General features: G+C 38.4%; 1 protein-coding gene across 3 annotated transcripts in view; it reads right to left on the reverse strand.

The window, feature by feature from the left end:
- The window catches only part of csgalnact1a (chondroitin sulfate N-acetylgalactosaminyltransferase 1a), a 33,315-nt gene extending 16,023 nt beyond the window's left edge, over nt 1–17,292 (reverse strand). The window contains exons 1-4 of one of the 3 annotated variants that reach the window (XM_047805043.1): nt 16,342–17,292; nt 15,751–15,799; nt 6,688–8,521; nt 971–1,187 (exon numbers count right to left, since the gene is read on the reverse strand). In XM_047805043.1, the coding sequence (XP_047660999.1) occupies nt 971–1,187; nt 6,688–7,342 (872 nt within the window). In that variant the 5' untranslated portion in view covers nt 7,343–8,521; nt 15,751–15,799; nt 16,342–17,292. Of the gene's footprint in view, nt 1–970; nt 1,188–3,130; nt 4,726–6,687; nt 8,522–15,750; nt 15,800–16,341 lie in introns of those variants that run through there. The other 2 variants (XM_027175370.2, XM_047805044.1) reach the window with 2 other exon arrangements.
- Nucleotides 17,293–20,067: the final 2,775 nt, after the last annotated feature.

Below are 20,067 nucleotides of genomic sequence, written 5' to 3' on the forward strand. Positions count from 1 at the left end.
CTAACACTGAATTTGTCAGCATTGGTCAGTGCTCAATTTTGATTGGTCAGATTTTCAATAACAGGAGATCTGAGAATAGTTTATATTGCTGCGCTCTTTTAAATGCATCATTGTTTCTATGGTAACTTGGGGCTTGTATGGATGCTTTATATAAACAGATAAAAAGAATAATTACATGACTCAAAAACGTTATTTAACGCTTAAAGGAAAAAGTCTTCAGTGTCAAAGTTAATTTAAGTCTTCGAACAAAGGGAAGTCTTCCGACAGAGAAGTTTGCAGTTTAAAAACATTCGTAACATTCGTTCATTTTCTACCGCTTATCCGAACTTCTCGGGTCACAGGGAGCCTGTGCCTATCTCAGGCGTCATCGGGCATCGAGGCAGGATACACCCTGGACGGAGTGCCAACCCATCACAGGGCACACACACACTCTCATTCACTCACACACTACGGACAATTTTCCATAGATGCCAATCAACCTACCATGCATGTCTTTGGACCGGGGGAGGAAACCGGAGTACCGAGGCACGTGGAGGCGTGAGGCAAACGTGCTAACCACTAAGCCACCGTGCCCCCCTAAAAGTAACATGCAAAGCTTCATTTATATTATTTAAAACAAAAGAGACTGGTGAAAGAGCAGCTGTTTATAGGCTGCTATAACATAAGTGGTTAAAGGATTGAAGTTCTGTCTGTGTTGGAGAGCTGTTTCGGGGTAATAAGTTATACATGGGTAAAACGTGCAATGTGTTTTGCCAAATTAGTTAAATATTTGCAAAATTTGCTATAGTAACAGAAACTCCACCTTCCAAAGTGCCTTATCACTCCACAGGTTTGTTGATTGTTTTCCTAGAACATCACACCTGCTATATTACAAAAGCCCTAACTTATTACTGGTAATAATAAAACTCTCAATCTTAATTCTTTTCTTAGGTTTCTGTTTCTTAGGTGTGTCTAACAGCCATGTTTTTACCTGAAGGTGTGCATAAATTGTTTGAATTTGTCAGCTCTTTGGGAAAGAGGTACGATGATGTTAATGCCGGTGTGAGATGTTGCCACGCGTTCGTTCGACACCTTCATTAATGGTCCGAAGGGACGAAACAGGATGAGGCGCCTGAACTCGTTTTTCCGATCTCCACGGAACGTCAGTTCATACAGTGTTCCTTTATCCTTCTCTGTTCGTGCTAAACCTACAGAGAGAGAGAGAGAGAGAGAGAGAGAGAGAAAAGACACAGATTATTACTTCTAAATCAGATCACTGCTATAACACTAAACTTATCATACATTCTGATATCATAACACAAGCCAAGTTATTCATGCTGCCGATATCCCATCAACACCTCCAAAAAAGGACGATCGATATGTATCGTCATGGAGTTGGTGTGTGTATGTTCTCTGAGCCACACGACTAAAATACACTTCAGAGACATTTCCGTCGTAAACGGCGCTCAGACCACCAACGTTTTTCACCTCACGCCGCTAGAATCGCTCTACGCTGTTCATTAGTAGGCGTTCGTATCTTTAGTTTCCGTCAGTTGCCAAGGTTTCACAAGAAACCTATAAAAAAAAGTGTGTAAAGTGAATCTCATGTCCGGATGAGTCAAAAACAATGTTTGGCTTCTCATGAATTTCTACTGTCTATTCGACAACTTAAGATGTTTATTATACCCAAAAACTCACAAAAACGCCAGCTTACAATGAAAATGAAACATGCCTGGCTGCGTTGTCACGCCGCATTGCTGCTGATTTTAACAGGGACATACTGAGACAACATTCTTGAAAGAGCTGACAGAGGTAAAGCTGTAAATTTAAATTTCCTGACATGGGAAAGCCTTCAGGACAGAGGCATTTCTGTGTCTGGTTTATTGGAAATATGCCAATTTTTTTTTCTTTTCAATTTGTTTTATTATTTTCGATAAAAAAAAATGATAAAAAGAAAGGTTGGACAGCTAGCTAGTTATTGATGAGACATGATGCTAAGCTATTACAAAAGGACTGAACAGAAAGTGTGGTTCTGTTTTCAATTGCAGTCATTGTTTTGACTTTGTCTTGTTAATTAAGTCAAAATAACGTATTAGTCAAAATAACAAAGACACAGTCAAAATAACAGTAAAGAACTAGAACAAGATCCATCTATTGTCTGTAGCGCTTATCGAGGGAACCTGGAATCTATCCCAACACACAGGGCACAATACGGACAATTTATGAGATGACAGTCAACCTTTTTGGCCTTGGGGAGGAAACTAGAGAACACCAAGGAAAAAAACAAGATACTAATTGTCATGACAGACAAAGGCGAGTGAGGATCCAAACGCAGTTTGACTTTTTAATAAACCTGGAGGAAAGTGAGTGCAATTAATGTCCATGGTAACAAATAAGTGGGTGGGGCCAACAATTAACAGCAGGGAATGACAGCAGACAGAAACAAAGACAGACTCATTACACTAATACAAAATAATGATGTACTAAATCAAAATAAAAAGATATATGTACAAAATTACAACATAGTAAGTCAAAATATTGAGATATTAGGACAATATAAAGATGTTATATAATGATCTAATAAATAATCTTGCTATTTTGTTTTCACTCAACATTAAAACAAAATACTGAGTAAAAATATATACCATGTCAAAATCTCTACTTAGTAAAAATGACAAGATACTAAGACAAAATAGCGATTCACTTCAAAATAACTAAATATTAATAAAGTAAATCAAAATAAAAAGTGTCAAAAAAAGAAACAAGACTTTAAGTCAAAATGGCAATTCATGAAGTGAAAATACAAAATACTGTTTAAATAATGATCAATACATTTTAAAAATACAAATATATATATATTGCACCTTCGTTGCTTCCATAAGCTTTCATAAGCTTCAGCAAACACTTGATTGTGATACAAAAGATCTTTCAAAAAAAAAAAATAATATATATAATTTATATAAATATAAATATAATATATATAACTAATCTAAAAAACTGATGAGATCTTGGTGATAGGTCTTCGACAAGATGCTGCACAGTGAAATCAAATACAGGTAAATATTTTAATATTAATTTCATCTAAATAAATGGTAACCATGGTAATTATGTAAACAAAAACTTACTCAATCGTTTCTCAGCGTATACTTACATCGCTCTCTCTGGCCTCCTCTCAGCCTTGGTGTGTTTAGAAACAGCTGGACGACTGTCACGCATGACACCATGATAAACACGATTTCTTTTATTAAACACAAATATGTCAGCACCGGTGTCATTTTCTCACAGCGACACAACAAAAGTATTCTAACAGATCTGTGCAGAATGGCATCAAAGCTTTTATTGTTCAGACTGGAAATTAGAGTCGTATTGCAATGTCTCACTGACTTTTGGCTCAAGGAGGAAACTCGGTTCACACAAAAGTTTGCACGAAAGACTTGTGTAAGTAAATTCAACTCCACTCTTGTCTCAGCGGTTGGAAACACTACGAAGACGTCTTGAGCCCAGACAGAAGAAAAGCTCATTCAGAAACTGCCATTATTAATTGTAATGACTTTGTCATTACAATTAACGTGGCTGTTCTTTTAATCATTTTCTCTTTTGACACTATTTTGTCCCGCACCTTCCACACAACATGTCTTGCAGTGGCAGTAAACAAACAGGATGCATAAAGAACATCATCTCAGCTAATTACTGTCACATCCTAATTCTTAATAATCCAGTTCTTATCTCTAGTGTCAATCATGAAACCTGCTCCTGAGTGAAAAACCTCAAACCTCCACGCTGGGGAAAAAATTCCTTCTGGCACAAGCCCCTGGCTGACCAAAGCACTATAATGGACAGAAACTTAGAGATGGTAAAGCCCAATGCTTTTGACAGAGAGGCTCCTATTTACTGTAGGTAGAAGCCTATGTTAGGCAAAGCTCCTAGGTGTGCAGAAGACCCACAATAGGCAAATGTCTCCTGTGCATGGTTTTTGATGAGAAGACCCTGGGTGGGCAATAAACCCCTTACTGAACTGAGCTAGGGCCAAGAACTATGGTGATGCAAAACCGCTTGTTACTGGACAGAAGCCTCATGTTGTGCACAATGATCATTTTTACAAATGTGTTTGAAATCTAACAAACATGGAAAAATAACATGAATCCAAATTTGTGTGTCACATGAAATCAAATTTTCAGCAAGATCCTGGGCTCAGCAATGTCATGTTCAGTCAACAAATGTCAATAGCAGGAAACAGTGGCAAGATTAAACAAGTCTTGCATGCTGTGATTGCACCCTGCCTCACTTCCTCTTCATACTCAAATAGCAACAATACGAGAACATGCAGCTTTATGTGCTTTAGCGCTTCATTTCCTTCAGAATAGCTTTTACTAATTATCAGATTCAGGACTGAAGGCAGATTGGGAATCTTACAATTGTATCACTATACATTTTAAAGAGAGAAGCTGAAGCAATGTGACATAACATTACTCTGACCCAGAAGAAATGATCTGGAAATCAGAGATAAAGACGTAATGTCTTTGAGTGTAATGTCAAATTGTTAAACCCTGAGGCAATACACTGATAAGTCATAACACTAACACTCCTGCTTCCCCTTTTCGCCACCAAAACAGTTTTGTGCAGTCAAAGCATGAACACTACAAGATCTCTGAAGATGTTGCAAAGTGAATTACTAGGATTTCTGAGAGGATTTTTAGACCACATAAAAATAAACCTTGATAAACTTCAGTGTTGCTTACAAAAGAAAGAACTACAGTAGATAACGTTAACAAGGGTAGTTTAAGCGTAGTTTTACCGAGGTATCGCTGCTAGCGTTTCCTAACTACTGTAGCTAACCTGACAGGATTCCTTAGAGAAAGTCCTTTCCACAAATGCTCATTATTTTCAATGCTAGCTCTTGCCAGCTAGCTATAGCTCACTTGACAGTATTTTTGAAAGAATGCTAATGCTATCCAGCACACAGAATAACTAAACAGGGTTTCTGAAAACACTTTTATGTTTTGAGTGTAATCAGAGTATGTTTTGTGTATAATTGAGTGATTTTTAGAAACTTCAAGACAAATAAACTGGCTGAACTAAATATGGCTTCAGTGACTTTTCAGTTTTCTCACAAACACTTCTTTGTTAAGTAAACTGGAGTGCTTCTGTGGTGTTATATTTAACCGCCAAATATCATTTTGATTATTTAACCTTTCCAATACGTTACACTGAAGAGCTTTTCTCATGACACACTCACGTGGCGTACTATGAGGTTTTCAGTGGATGAATCGGATATTTCCGTTGTGTGTGTGCCTGATTGTGACCTTTGTGTGGAACCCTGCCCTGCTGTGTTTATGTATAACTGCACATCTGTGTCTGTGTGTGTGTCTGTGTTTGTGTGCGTGTCATAATTCAGCTGTGCACAATAAAGCAGCTGGTTTTGTTTCCTATGGTATTTTCACACACACACACACACACACACACACACACACACACACACACACACACACACACACACACACACACACACACACACACACACACACACACACACACACACACACACACACACGTGCTCCCCATATAACAGGATTTCCTGAAGGGAAACTCACAGGAAACGTGACAGTTGTCAATACAACACAATACAAATGTGTTTTAGATTTCAACTTAAATTGATATCTATTAAGAATAAAATATTTGGTGACAAAACGCTAATTCGAATGGGAAAGTTTGTGAAAGACAGACAAAGAATTAGCAGTTCATTTCTCTTTGTGGTAAGTTTTTGATAAAATACTCTGTGGTACTGAATATCCAGAGATACTGAAAGATTTTGGTAATCCAAACTAAGCAAGCCATTCTATTTTTCTACAGTAAATCATAAGGTACATTCATAACTGATGTTTCTTCTTAAGCTAAATGCAAACAGCTAATCAAAATAACAAGTTCTGATGAATTCTTTGTGCTTTAGTCCTGTTACCAAATACAGACTATCTTGAGGCACTTGTTTCCAACAAATTTATAAGAAGCAGCAATTTATTAACACTGATCCACTGCTTAACAGTTTAATAAAATAGCTAAGCAGTAGTGGCTCATGGGGTTATGGCTCTGGGTTGGTGAGGATCAAGGTTGATGACCCTGCATGCTGACACCAACCTCCAAAGTTGGGATATGCTAAAAGAAAGAATTTCACTGTGCTGTAATGTATATATGATAAAATAAAGGCTTTTTCTTAATTACAAGCTATTCAATCCATCTATCCATTCTCTACACTGTTTAACCTATTGGGTGGAGGATTTACCTTGAACAGCAGCACACTCTTTCACACCCATTCACAAACATATTTACAAACCCATTCACACACACCGCGGAAAATTTAAAGACGCCACTCCGCCTACAACACACGTCTTTGAACTGGAGGAGGAAACTGGAGAACCCTAAGGAAACCCCAGAGGTATAAGGAGAAATTGCAAACTCCACACAAACAAATAATGTGGAGGCAGGAAACAAACCCCAAACCCTTGAGGTGTGAGGCAAACATACTATGAGAAAATATGAGAATATAATAACACTTTGCTGGCAATGCTACAGATTTGAACAGATTTTAACTTTTTTGTCACACTATCCAAAACCCCAAGGTAACTAACAAACTAAACCACTATGTACATATACATTTTATACATTAGCAACACTTGCAATTACCAATGAACCAATCCAGCTGTAAAAACTCACCTTCAATGAAGTCAGCCATGCTGTACACCTTGTCTGCACTAAATTTATCTCCCATATTGTGTTTGTGTGAGTTCAGTGTGTGCACAGCGCTCTCCACCACTTCGTTAATCTCGTCGCGTCTGTCTTTCCTTGCCGGCTTTTCTTCAGGATGACGCGTGAGTCCCGTCTCCAGCTGATAGACACGCTGCAGTGTGAAGCTCTCAAACGGTATCACAGCATACTCATTCGGCAAGCGGACACCTGTACTTATCTCTGCCCGGCCCAGCTGGGAGCGGAGAAACTCGTTCAGATCGGTCCCTGTGTTGCTCACTTTCTCCTGAATCTCCTTTGGTTGCTCAACTCGCTCCTGCAGAGCTTCCTTCAGTTCAGCGATTTGCTTCTTCAGGCTAGAAATGTGTTGGCGTTGCTGTTCCTCATGTTCCTGAAGCAAAGCTTGATAGGTTTCATGACTTGATGAACCCAAGGGGGCACCACTGAGCACACCAGGAACCCCGAGCCCTCGTGGAGAGCCTGGTACTCCCAGCCTGGGTGCCACCAAGGGGTCATCGCTATGAGGGTTGCAAGTGATGACGTAGAGGAGAGAAAGAAGGCAGCAAACAAGGACTAAAATGCCACAGACTCGTGAGAGCCACAAAAACAATCCTCTACGCAACATCTCGAACAAACCAGTGTCATAAACACACAAATATAGTCATATTCATTATGTGTTTTTATCTTGAACGAGGGGTTACCGCTGTCGTAGCTAATGCTAATTTAAATATGAAACGGCATATTCGGTCAAACAGTTCCTGTTGTCCTTGTTAATTCTATCATCTGAGAAACATGCACACACATATACACATACACACTTGACTTAACACACTGGCAGTTAAGGAGATCGGGTAGTGAAAGCAGTTAGATCACTGCTAAAGCTATTAACTGAGGCAACATGCTAAAAGCGTGCTAAGGCTTTGCTAAAGCTTTCTGATTGTTATGAACTAGAACAGCAGGTCAACATGCGAGTGCTATCTTTAGCATAAAAGCTTATCAACTAAAATTATAGGATATAAGATATGTTATTACTAGTATAAGACTAATTATAAGATATAGATACGTCACGGTTTTATAGACATATTTGTTTTATCTTGGACGTTACTTGTCTCAGCTACAGTATTACTGTCCTTGCTAATGCTCACTTTGATATAAAATGAGAAATAGGACGTTTTGTCTAAATGAGCAACACTCTCTTACTAAGAGATAATCTCATTCCAAAACCAATCCGATCGTCCATAATTACGCCTTCACGTTCACCAAGTCGCATTTCAGTCCAGCTACAGAACCTCTAATTTGGTCAAGCAGCTGCTGCTAAAGATTCCTTCTTGTTTCAGATACAAAAATATTCAGATTTAGTCAGCTACATAAAAGAAGGTGCTTCTTTTCAAGTTAAAGTCTCTCCTTTGTGTTTTAGACCATAGTAGAAATCCATGAGGCCACTTAAGGCTGGTGGAGTTTTGGATGTGGGTTAAAACAGCTCAGTCCTGCCGTGATGACACGAAACATTCCACTTCACACTGAAATCCTCGTTAATGACACATTTTGAAAAACCATTCATGGAGTAAAATCACATGTCCAGGTCTGTATCATGGTCCCTAGAACTTAAATCAGAAGAGTCAGCAGACATCTTCCTTTGTAGGAGTCTGACAAAATGGGACATGTTGATCAATGAGGAACGTTAGATGTCCGAGACGATTTTCATCTCCCAGAGAAGCCACTTTTCATCTTCCCCAGTCAGCAGTTTGGCTATCTTCTGTGTTTAATAGGAGCCTCCTGCATATTACATCTTCTATTGTGTTACCTAAAGAGAGAGAGAACGAGAGAGAGAGAGAGAGAGAGAGAGAGAGAGAGAGAGAGAGAGAGAGAATTAATACATAAAAGCCAGACTGTCTGAGTTTGGTCCAAGTGTGAATTTACTGCATTGTAATCTGTTTAGAAACATACAATCAGGTCCATAAGTATTTGGACAGCAAGACAGGATGGGGCCAGGTCTTTCATCTGGGACTGGGTCAGTTAATGGGTGGAATTACATGGATGGACTGAAAGATTATAAAAGTGTATGGCTCTGGGATATGTGGGTGTGGCCAGAAAAAAGGTTGGGCCATTTGGATAAAGAGGCGGAACCAGTTAAACACTGAAGTGGCTTGGATTGGTGTATATTTCTAAAGATCTAAAGACAGACGAATGAGCTGGAGCCAAGTGTAAGCCTCCAGATACAGAAGTGGGTGGAGTTAATTAAGGGGTGTGGCTACATGGAAAGCTTTGTAGACAGGCCAAGTGTAAAATGTTGTTTTGTACAAACTGATGATGTGAATAACGATGTGCAAAAGATTTGACGTTATAAATGATACGAGTTTTAACAGGAAATGAACTCCCTAGTCGTTACCCTTCTACTATCTCTACAGTTTTGGACTTTTAAAGTATTTGATCAAAAAATTAATGCCCAGATCTACTTTAGCAAATAGGGTTAAATAAATATATGAGTGAAAACAAGCTGTGTGTGATATATTGGAAAGAAAGGACATGGTTTGAGTGTGAAAACACACTGCTCCTGTTTAAGTGACCTACACAGTGGCGCTGTAGCCAAACCTAGCGGTTGGGTGATGTGTGAAAGTGAGAGGGCAGCGTTAAATACGACCTCAGGAGGGAAAAGAAGAAGTGTACTGTGAGTCAAGCAAACAAACAGGCAAAAGACGAGGCATTCACACACACACACAAACACACACATACACACACACACACAAACACACACACACACACACACACACACACACACACACACACACACACACACACACACACACACACAGGCAGGGTTTATCAGCAAACAGAAAAGGCCTGTTGGAAAAGTAGGTAAAATTGAGAAAGAAGGTAAAGTGCATCTGACCGGCCCATGTACCTGTGTGTGTGTGTGTGTGTGTGTGTGTGTGTGTGTGTGTGTGTGTGTGTGTGTGTGTGTGTGTGTAATGGCTCACACACAATCAGCTCTTTTACAAGTAAAGAGTGTATGGAATGAAAGGACTAGTTATAGTGATGTAACACTGAGAGCATACACACACATGCACACACACACAAATGCACACACACACACACTAATCCACTTTTAGAGTTGGTAGAGTTAGCACACTTTTTTGAGTTACATGTACTGTACAAGGAAGAATATCTCTCTCTCTCTCTCTCTCTCTCTCTCTCTCTCTCTCTCTCTCTCTCTCTCCTTTGCTGTGTCTCTGTAGCTCAGGTAAAGGACATGGTGAGGTTCTGAGGTTCTGAGTTAAAATTTCATTGCATCACAATTTCTTCTTTCCTCTTCACCTTCATCCTCCCTCTTATGTCTTTCTAATTCTCTGTTCTTCTTCTCTTCTCTCTCACTTTTTTCTCCCGCTCACGTCCCATTTCTCCCTTCCCCTTCCTCGTCTTCTCTCTTCTCTTTTCTTATCTCGTCTGCTCTAATAACCTATCCATCTCTCCTCTTTATTCCCTCCTATGTCTTTTAGATCTTCTCCTCTCACCCCCCATTCTCGCCATCACTTGTTTTCTGGAGGTTTGTAAATATAACAATAAACTGAAAAAAAAAAATGCTGACAAGTTGTTCTTGAATTTACAAGAAATCTGCAGTGTTTTTAAAGTGCTAAACCAGGCCATGACTCATGTCCTTCCTGTTGGGCAGCATCACACCGCTCAAAGTCATTTATTTACTTACAGAATGTTTATAAGGTGTATAAAAATGTATCTAATATTCCTTATTATTATTATTATTATTATTATTATACAGGGTCACAGGGAACCTTGAGGCTAACCTAGGAAACACATGATAGAGAAAAAGATTCAAGACAGACTCAAGAGAGAAAGACTCAAGAGAACTCAAGAGAAAAAGACAGACAGACAGAAAGACACAAACAGACAAACAGAGTGATGACACAGACAGACAGATAGAGAGAGAGAAAGACAGACAGAGAAAAAGACACATACAGACAGACAAAGAGAAAGACACAGATAGACAGACACAGACAGACAGACAGACAGACAGACAGACAGACAGAGAAAAAGACATACAGACAGAGAGAAAGACACAGACAGACAGAGAGAAAGACACAGATAGATAGACAGAGATACAGACAGACAGACAGAGATACAGACAGACAGAGAGAAAGACAGGCAGACAAATTGAGAGAAAGATGCAGGCAGACAGACAGACAGAGAGAGACAGACAGACAGACAGAGAAAAAGACACATACAGACAGACAGACAGACAGACAGACAGAGAGAGAGAAAGACACAGACAGGCAGACAGACAGACAGACAGGCAGACAGAGAGAAAGACACAGACAGGCAGACAGAGAGAAAGACACAGACAGGCAGACAGACAGACAGATTGAGAGAAAGACACAGACAGGCAGGCAGACAGACAGACAAATTGAGAGATAGACGCAGGCAGACAGACAGACAGACAGACAGAGAGAGACACAGACAGGCAGGCAGACAGACAGACAGACAGAGAGAAAGACACAGACAGGCAGACAGACAGACAGACAGACAGAGAGAAAGACACAGACAGGCAGACAGACAGACAGACAGAGAGAAAGACACAGACAGGCAGACAGACAGACAGACAGAGAGAAAGACACAGACAGGCAGACAGACAGACAGAGAGAAAGACACAGAGAGGCAGACAGACAGACAGACAGACAGAGAGAAAGACACAGACAGGCAGACAGACAGACAGAGAGAAAGACACAGACAGGCAGACAGACAGACTGAAAATCGAAAGCTATGCGAGGGGATTAATATAAAATAAGCATTAAATAGGAACTACCTTGTTTTGGAGACGTTCTACATCATTATACATGATTTTAAAATAAAGTACAAGGTGACTTTATTTAATAACATCGGTGATGTCAGATTGTTGTGTTATAAGAGGAATAATGTATTTCAGGGCCATTTGGCTTCCTGTCAGACTGCATCACATCGTCCTGTCTTGATTAACAACATAATCCCCAGTTTTAAATTCATTACTTCTAACAAATGAATACAGTCCGTATCATCTACGTCTTCTCTAATAAAAGTCTGATGCGTCGGCTGTCAGAAGCAGGGACGATAATACGATACAATACAACTCGCAACGGATTATAAATTCGTTTTTGACGATTAATTAAGCAAAAAGCAAGCTTCTGGACCAGAAGTCTATTTCGTTACTTAACATGCTACTGTCTTTATCCTACCCAAACCCTGCAGATAGGGTTAATTACACTAAAAGCCTGCGGATGTGTTCAGGATCTGTCTAGTTAGCAAATACGGCTAATTTATCCCAGTCTCATTATTCTCTGAGCTCCAGTCCTGCTGGCTTTGTAACACACACAGGAAATGATGCAGGATTTTTCCTCTGCTGCCGTTTTTTTTTTTATTGAGCTACTCTATTCCGACTGTGACTTTTCTGGGACTTCTGATCCGGATATTAAATCAATTTTTATTAACGGTAAAGAACTATTTATCAAATTGGTTTTTACTTTTCATTTCACCTACATTACAGAGAACCACATCCTGCTATGTGATACATCAGGATTTGACACACATTGTATTTAAGCTGCTGTTATGGTGCTGACTTTTAGTGTGCATCAATTTATATCACTGACTGTTAATGACCTCACTGGCATCAGCACGTGGAAACCCTGAGTAACTCACACACTCACTGTTTAACACACGGCGGCTTGAACCGGACACACTGCATACACACTTTCACACTGACTCTCTCTCTCTCTCTCTCTCTCTCTCTCTATATATATATATATATATATATATATATATATATATATATATATATATATATATATATATATATATATATATCTTTCTCACATGTACATGCACACACTCGCGCACAAACACGCACAAGATGCATGCAAAATATGTTTGTTAATGCTGACCACAGGAAATATATACACACGGTTATTTGCACACATTTCCTATAAACACACAACCAGAATGACACACAACGGAGATGAAGAGAGAGAGGAAAAAGAGAGAGAAAAAGAGAGTGAGTGAGAGAGAGAGACATGCGGACAGACAGACAGAGAGAAAGAAAGGGAGAGAGACAGACAGACATTGAAACAGGCAGACAGACAAGCAGATAGACAAAGAGAAAGAGAGTCAGACAGAAAGACAAGCTAAGAGAAATTTGAGACAGACTAAAAAACAGAGTAAACAAAGAAAGACAGACAGAGAAATAGAGAGAGAGAGAGCCAGACAGAAAGACAAACAGAGACAGACAGACAAACAAAAGAGGCAAGAGAAGAGGGAGAGAGAGAGAGAGACAGAGTCAGACACGTGCCTTCTCTCGGTCCCTATGTACTTTAACAACTTCCTCTTGTTCAGACTGTTTCCTAACTGCAGGGCAAAGATGGCAAAATCATTCTCTCTCTCTTTCTCTCTCTCTCTCTCTCTCTCTCTCTCTCTCTCTCTCTCACCTACTCCCTTATCCTCCCTCTTGCCTTTTCAGATCCCTTTTTGCTCGTCATCCCTTTTTCTCAGACTTTGTTTGTCCTCTTGCTCATCCTCCCTATTTCTCCCTCATGTTGTCATATCCTTTCTGTCTAAAGTGTTTCCTAGAGTAATATATTCAGTCATACAGCCAATAAAACTACAGAAAGGTGACGAATGACAGGAAAAAAGGCTGTTATTCTGTTGAGGTGTTTCTTTATTTCATGACATGGGCCATGTCCAGTCATCCTTCGAACATTTTAGTCCTGAAGGGCGTGGTCTGTTCATGCATGACTCCGCCCCCACATACAGGACATGATGAGCAAGAGAAAGAACAGAGAAAGAGATAGCGACTGAGAGCATCACACATACAAACAAATATACATATAATGAAAGTTAGTGACTAGTGAGCTAGTGAGTAAAGCTAGTGAGAAAACAGAGAATTAAGAAAGAAGAAAGAGAATTGATCATTTTATTTAAAAGGAGACAGCGAGAGAAAAAGTGTGTAAGATGGAACAAAGGAGCAAAAGAAATGGACAGATGATAGCAAGATAAAAAGAAAGAAAGAGAGGACGAGAGGACATTCGGTTTTATAGCTGGGAAAGAAGAATGGCACTGAGAAAGTTGTTCCAGGTGTTTTACACACACACACACACACACACACACACACACACACACACACAGTCCAGACAGACAGGAAGAGCAAGAGATAGTAGAGATGAAAGAAGAAAATAAGAAAAAAGAGAACAGATGTGGGTGAGAAAAAATTAGAGAGAGATTTAGAGAGAAAGAGAGAGAGCGAGAGAGAGAGAGTGAAATAAGATGGAGAGAAAGGAGTGTTTGATGTGAGTTTTCAGGCCTCAGGTGATTCTCGCTCCCCTTCATTAAACTGGATCTCTTCATTCCGCCATCTGTGCTTCCGCTAAAATACCAACTCAATTCTCATTCACACACACACACACACACACACACACACACACACACACACACACACACACACACACACACACAGCTGTTTCCATTCAATCTTACATCCAAATCAAGTATAACAAGATACAAACAATGAATATGCACTCGCAAAGCTAATGCTAAAAATAAATGAAAGCCATAGCAGAATTTTTAAAAGTCATATTTTGTAATAAAAAAAAGAACAAGAAATTCTCACACTATTTTGACACAATTTGGTTACTGTGAAGCTCTGTGTCTAGACCGTCCTTCTCAACTAGACAGCGTTTTGATCATTTCAAGCAGGAAAGGACTTGCTCCTGAAATAAACTCATCTGTAGGCTTTCATCTCTAGTTCCCGATTTCGGATAAATCTGCAGTAACATCACGTTTTTTCTGTAAGACTGCAAAGCAATAATTTATGAAAAGAATTCCACAAAAGTGTGAAAAACATTGCTGACAAAAGCGTACAACGTGTGTGAATGCAGCATTCTAGCCACTTTAGCTAGTGAGGTTTGTATCCCAGCTGTAATGCTAATTAGCTAATAATAAAAGACATCATGTTTTCCTCTTTTTAACTGTCCATTTATAGTGAACTTGTGCCATTGAATCATTGCATGTTTTGTTGTTATTTACACAAATTTTGTGTAAACTGTACACACAGTGGTTCAGAACAGACTCTACAACGCTGTGTGTTGATAAGACACGTAAGAGGAGAATGAAGTGACTAGCTCGAGTTGATTCAGGGGATTGCTGTGGACGGGGCTGCTCAAGGTTTCTTCCTCACATCATTTCAGGGTGTTTTTCCTCATCAGCTTTGCTTATTAGAGATAATTAAACATAAACATTAACTTAATTTTAAACTTTACCATTTTTATTCTGTTTCTGTCAACAATGTAAATTGTAAAAATGCAATACAAATAAAATTTAATTCAATTCAATTGACTTCAAAAGACGGTTACAGTAAACTCAAATAAATAACTACTCTTTAAAACTGTGGAGCATAAAAGCATCTCAGAATACAACAACACAGAAGACATTAGGTTTCTTGACCCCAGTCAGCTAAGGACATCAATCTGAGCACATCCTTGCAATACATGTTCCATATCTTATCTTCTCTGGAACGCATAGTCCGTTCACTGTGTGTTTGTGTGTGTGTGTGTGTGTGTGTGTGTGTGTGTGTGTGTGGTCCCCATTAGACATTAGGCTGTTTCCCATGACGAAAAAAAAAAACATTTATGAGTTGCATTTTTTAACAGCTTAAAAATCCAAAAGATTTTGGTTGCTGACGCTATGGTTTGGGTTAGATTTAGGGCAAAGCTTAGCATTAATGAGATGTATTAATATGCAAGGATATTAAGACGTGCGTGCGTGCGTGCGTGTGTGTGTGTGTGTGCGTGTGCGTGCGTGCGTAAGAGAGAGAGGGGAAGAAAATTAGTCTGTTATAACAGCAGTTTTTTTTTATTATTTCTGTTTAATGAATAAACACAATGTAATACTGAAATGCTGAACTGCTTCAGGCTGTGTGTGTGTGTATATATATATGTATGTGTGTGTGTGTGTGTGTGTGTGTGTGCGTGTATGCGTCTGACATTATCTCTTTTCACTCACTCTGAAATGCCAAGACTGCAGCAGCAATGCTCTATGGCATCCCGAAAACCTTTGTAACGATCAACACACACACACACACACACACACACACACACACACACACACACACACACACACACACACACACACACACACAGTCCATTTCAGTATGCTGTTTACTCAGTTATTGTACACTGGAGTGTCTCGGTGGTGTTTGAGGGTTGCATCGGGCTTTGACCTTTAAAGTAACACTTTTTTAATACAAATTTCTAACATTAACACTTTTTTTTTTATTTGCACTGAAGCTTTAATGCCAATTTACTCAACAAGTCCTGGAAGTCTACCTAACCCAAACCAACAAATTAAGCAAATCTTCTGCAATACTGGAGTTTGTAGATGTGTCTGTGGTTTGTCTTTTATAAACTGTTGTTTTAGAAGCATGTCTTTATCTCAGCTGAGGTTTTTGTGTTCTTTACCTAAACTCAACTAGTTTTACAAGCATGCCATAGTATCAGTTTGAGGAGCTTCAGCGTTAGGAGCTTGCATCACTTTAATTAAGTGCAATATACCCTGATTGTGTAGGAAAGCTGTGAGAAATCAATGATGACTTACCTCAGCTTGTGTCTGATGAGAGGAAAAGCACCGAAACGGTTCTGTCAGCGAACACTGAACTGAGAAGGTCTATTCAGCAGTCAGTATGAAAGAGGAGCTGAATCAATGTTGCCAAGTTGGAAGTAATTCACCTTTGAGATGACTGATTGTGCATCATTTGTTAATACATTGACTTTCATCTTAACTGTGAAGCCTGGATAAGTTACACTAGATGGACGAGGGTTTGTGGAAACCTGACTATCACGGATGAATTTTAATCTTGCAGATTTATTCCGATTTGCTGTTGTATAATAATAATAATAATCTACAGTCGTTTCTTAAAGGTTTCCACAATATTTTAGTGAGGCTGTGATGATTTGTCTTCATTCACCCACAAGAGCATTAGTGAGGTCAGCTGAAGATGCCTAGCTTTTAGTCAGCGTTCCAGTTCTTCCCAAAAGAGTTCAGTGGGGTTGAGGTTAGGGTTCGGTGCGGGACACTTGAATTACAATCCACGCTTGGTAAACCATGTCTTCATGGGTCTTTCTTTGTGCACAGGGGTATTGATATGGTGGAACATGATTGGGCCTCTTAGTTCAAGTGAATGGAAACTGTAATGCTACAGCATACAGAGGCATTCTCTACAATTGTGTGCTTCCAACTTTGTGGCAACAGTTTGATGAAAAAACACAAATTGGTGTGATAGAACGATGTCCAAATACCGTTGGACATAAAATAAACTTTTCAGGCCAGTAAGTTATAAAGCGGTTCTATTCCTGGTCCTCTTGACAATGGCGGACTGGGGTTCACTTCAACCAAATTATGGAATGCTTTGCATCAAGTATGAAAGCTATCCACTGCTAACTACTGCTCAGAAGGACTTCTTCTATTTGAATGCCAACCTGTGATTTTGCACCTAGAATCAGCCCTGAGAATTCAAACCAAGTGTGAAAAAATCCTTAGATTCAACAGAACAAGGGACAAAAGGTAAAAAATATATAATATTTTTATCTATATAAATATGTTTTTCTTAATTCTGGGTTGTTTCAGCAACCAAATATGAATATATTGTGAATATGAATAAGTGCTAGTGATCTTTTCATTAGGCATAACTTTTTATATGAGACATGATAATTTTCCTTAACCCTGTTAAATTAATATGTTTGCTAAGTACAGTGACATGGTGATTATCTTTTGTATTTAGACCATTGTGGCCACAGAAGCCTAAACATGGAGATTGGAACGATTGATATTATTAGACCACAATCAGTCTTGTAATGTCTTTTCCAGAACATATTCCACCATAATCTCAAATTACCCAATTTCTTGGCCATGACTTTGGTATCCAATTGTCACAACATAATAATTTGGGCTGCAAGATACTTGAAAATGACCTTGCAGCCTTAATGTCTTAACTCATGGGACCTCATGTCAGCCCCAGCAGACATGTTGTTTTTTACCTAAATATAACTGTGTTCAACTCTTCCAAAAAAAATCTATGTTCTCACGAGAAACAAGAAGATGATGTCACCCAAAGAGCTCCATTAAACACTCACACAGTCATGGAGAAAATGTCACACACACACACACTTTCTGTCAATATTTATTCCTTAACAGTATGTTTCTATTACCCCCCCACGCACACACATTTTCTCTAATAATACAACACTTAACCTCACAGAATATTGAAGCTTTTATCAGTTTAACCATTATTTATCCAGATTACTTAACTCATTTAGAATAGTTGTCATATGTAGCTATTCAATGAATTCAATTCAATTCAAATTTATTTGTATAGCACTTTTAACAATGGACATTGTCTTAAAGCAGCTTTAGAGAACATAAATATAGTATAAAAAGTTTAAATAAAAAGATTCATATTTGACATTCAAATGTGTTTGTATTTATCCTTAATAAGTCTGAGGTGGTTGTTTAATGAAACAATAGTGTACTACGTTTTTGTTTTCTGAGTATAATAATTTAATCATATACGTGAATTTTTTTTTTTAATTAATTGACCCACCACCAGTTCCTCCTTCCCAACACTGACAAACTGCCCAGTGAGTAACACACCCAAACACACAAAGTTGTTCTTCTCTTTGTTGGTATGATTTGGCAATACTGTACATGTATATGGTCAGGCCAATAAAGCTTGTTGAAATTTAAACTGCAATATAATTCAATACCATCTAAAATATTATATTTGATATGTACTATTAAATACGTCAGTGTGTTTTTTTTGGCTATATTGTTGTTTGTTGGGATTTTCTCAAACCAATCTGGCAACCTCATACAGCTCCACTCCGCCTCTCCAGCTGAACCCTCCTGATTCTCCCGGGAAACCCGCCAGAAATTAACAGCACTGAGCGCATAAATGGGAAATAAAGTTATATAAAAGCCTTGAAATTTAATACGAGGTGAAAATGGCGAAATGTGTTTGTGTTTTCTTTTTATTTTGTTAAAACAATGGGTTCATAATCAGGGATTTGCTAACGGCGCGTGCGAACTTCACTCTTTTAATTGGTCACTATAGCAACCGGTTTAGGCTGCAATGTGGAAAAGCACTTTGGCTAGATGTCTATTTATTCTTTAGTTTGCATGATAAAATATGTATATTTATGTGATTTGTTTCTCAAAAACATGAATGAAAGCAATGTCAAGAAACTAATTTCTCTGGGAATTAATGCCTCATACAATTAGATTAAGACTTAAGACTTTAATTGTTGAAAAAAAGGATTTTTGTCTCTCAAAGACATTTTCTTTATCATTACACTTAGAAATCAAGCATGCACACTGATGATGGATAGATAAAGACAATACAAATAGACAAATACTGTCGACAGACAGATAGATAGATAGATAGATAGATAGATAGATAGATAGATAGATAGATAGATAGATAGTCATTGCATAGTACAGGTTCACAGCAATGAAATGCAGTTTGGCATCTACCAGAAGTGCAAAGAGAAAGGTATATATGTAAACATAGGTACAGCATGTAAGATATATAGGTGTATATGTAAACATGTGCATGTGATATATAGGTATATATGTAAACATATGTACAGTAAATATAAAGTCTATAGCAGTGCAGAGATGTGTGAACATTGTTGAAAAGTACAAGTAAATGGTTCTAAGGTTATGACACAGAGAGAAAGAAGGAGAGAGAGATCAGATCAGATAAAATCAGGTGTTGATTTGGTTTAAATTACTGCAGCTCAGTAGTTTCCTAAGATTTATATTAACACACACAATCATTCAATAGTAACAACTTACACCAGGACTTGTATAACCTCATCTGACAAATTGAAAGTAAATAAGAAAATTATATAATGACCAATATGATGGCCTTTAGTGAGCTTTGCAGTTTCTTTCTCAGTTACATGACAAGCTGTGTGTTTTTTGAGGAACAAATGTTTACTTATAACTGCTATAATAAAAGTGATATCAGGAACTTGCTGGGTTATAAGAGAAATTAATACAAGTTATTGGTTAAATAATCAGCTTTAGGGGTAACAATAACTATTAATAATAAACTATTTTCCCATTTTATATCCATGTTTAAAAGTACAACAGAGAGCATCAAATGGACTAAATGCCCACGTTGCACTACAATAGGTTAAAAAAAAGCCCATAGGTAGAAGTCTACTATTTTGGACACAGGGAATATATATATTTTTAGCATGTATCAGAGGACCTTTGGCTGAACAGAAGCCGATTCAGAGTTTAATACTCTCATTAAGTCCA

The sequence above is a fragment of the Tachysurus fulvidraco genome, chromosome 20 (genome assembly GCF_022655615.1).
Source record: "Tachysurus fulvidraco isolate hzauxx_2018 chromosome 20, HZAU_PFXX_2.0, whole genome shotgun sequence".
In the NCBI taxonomy this organism is placed as follows: Eukaryota; Metazoa; Chordata; class Actinopteri; order Siluriformes; family Bagridae; genus Tachysurus; species Tachysurus fulvidraco.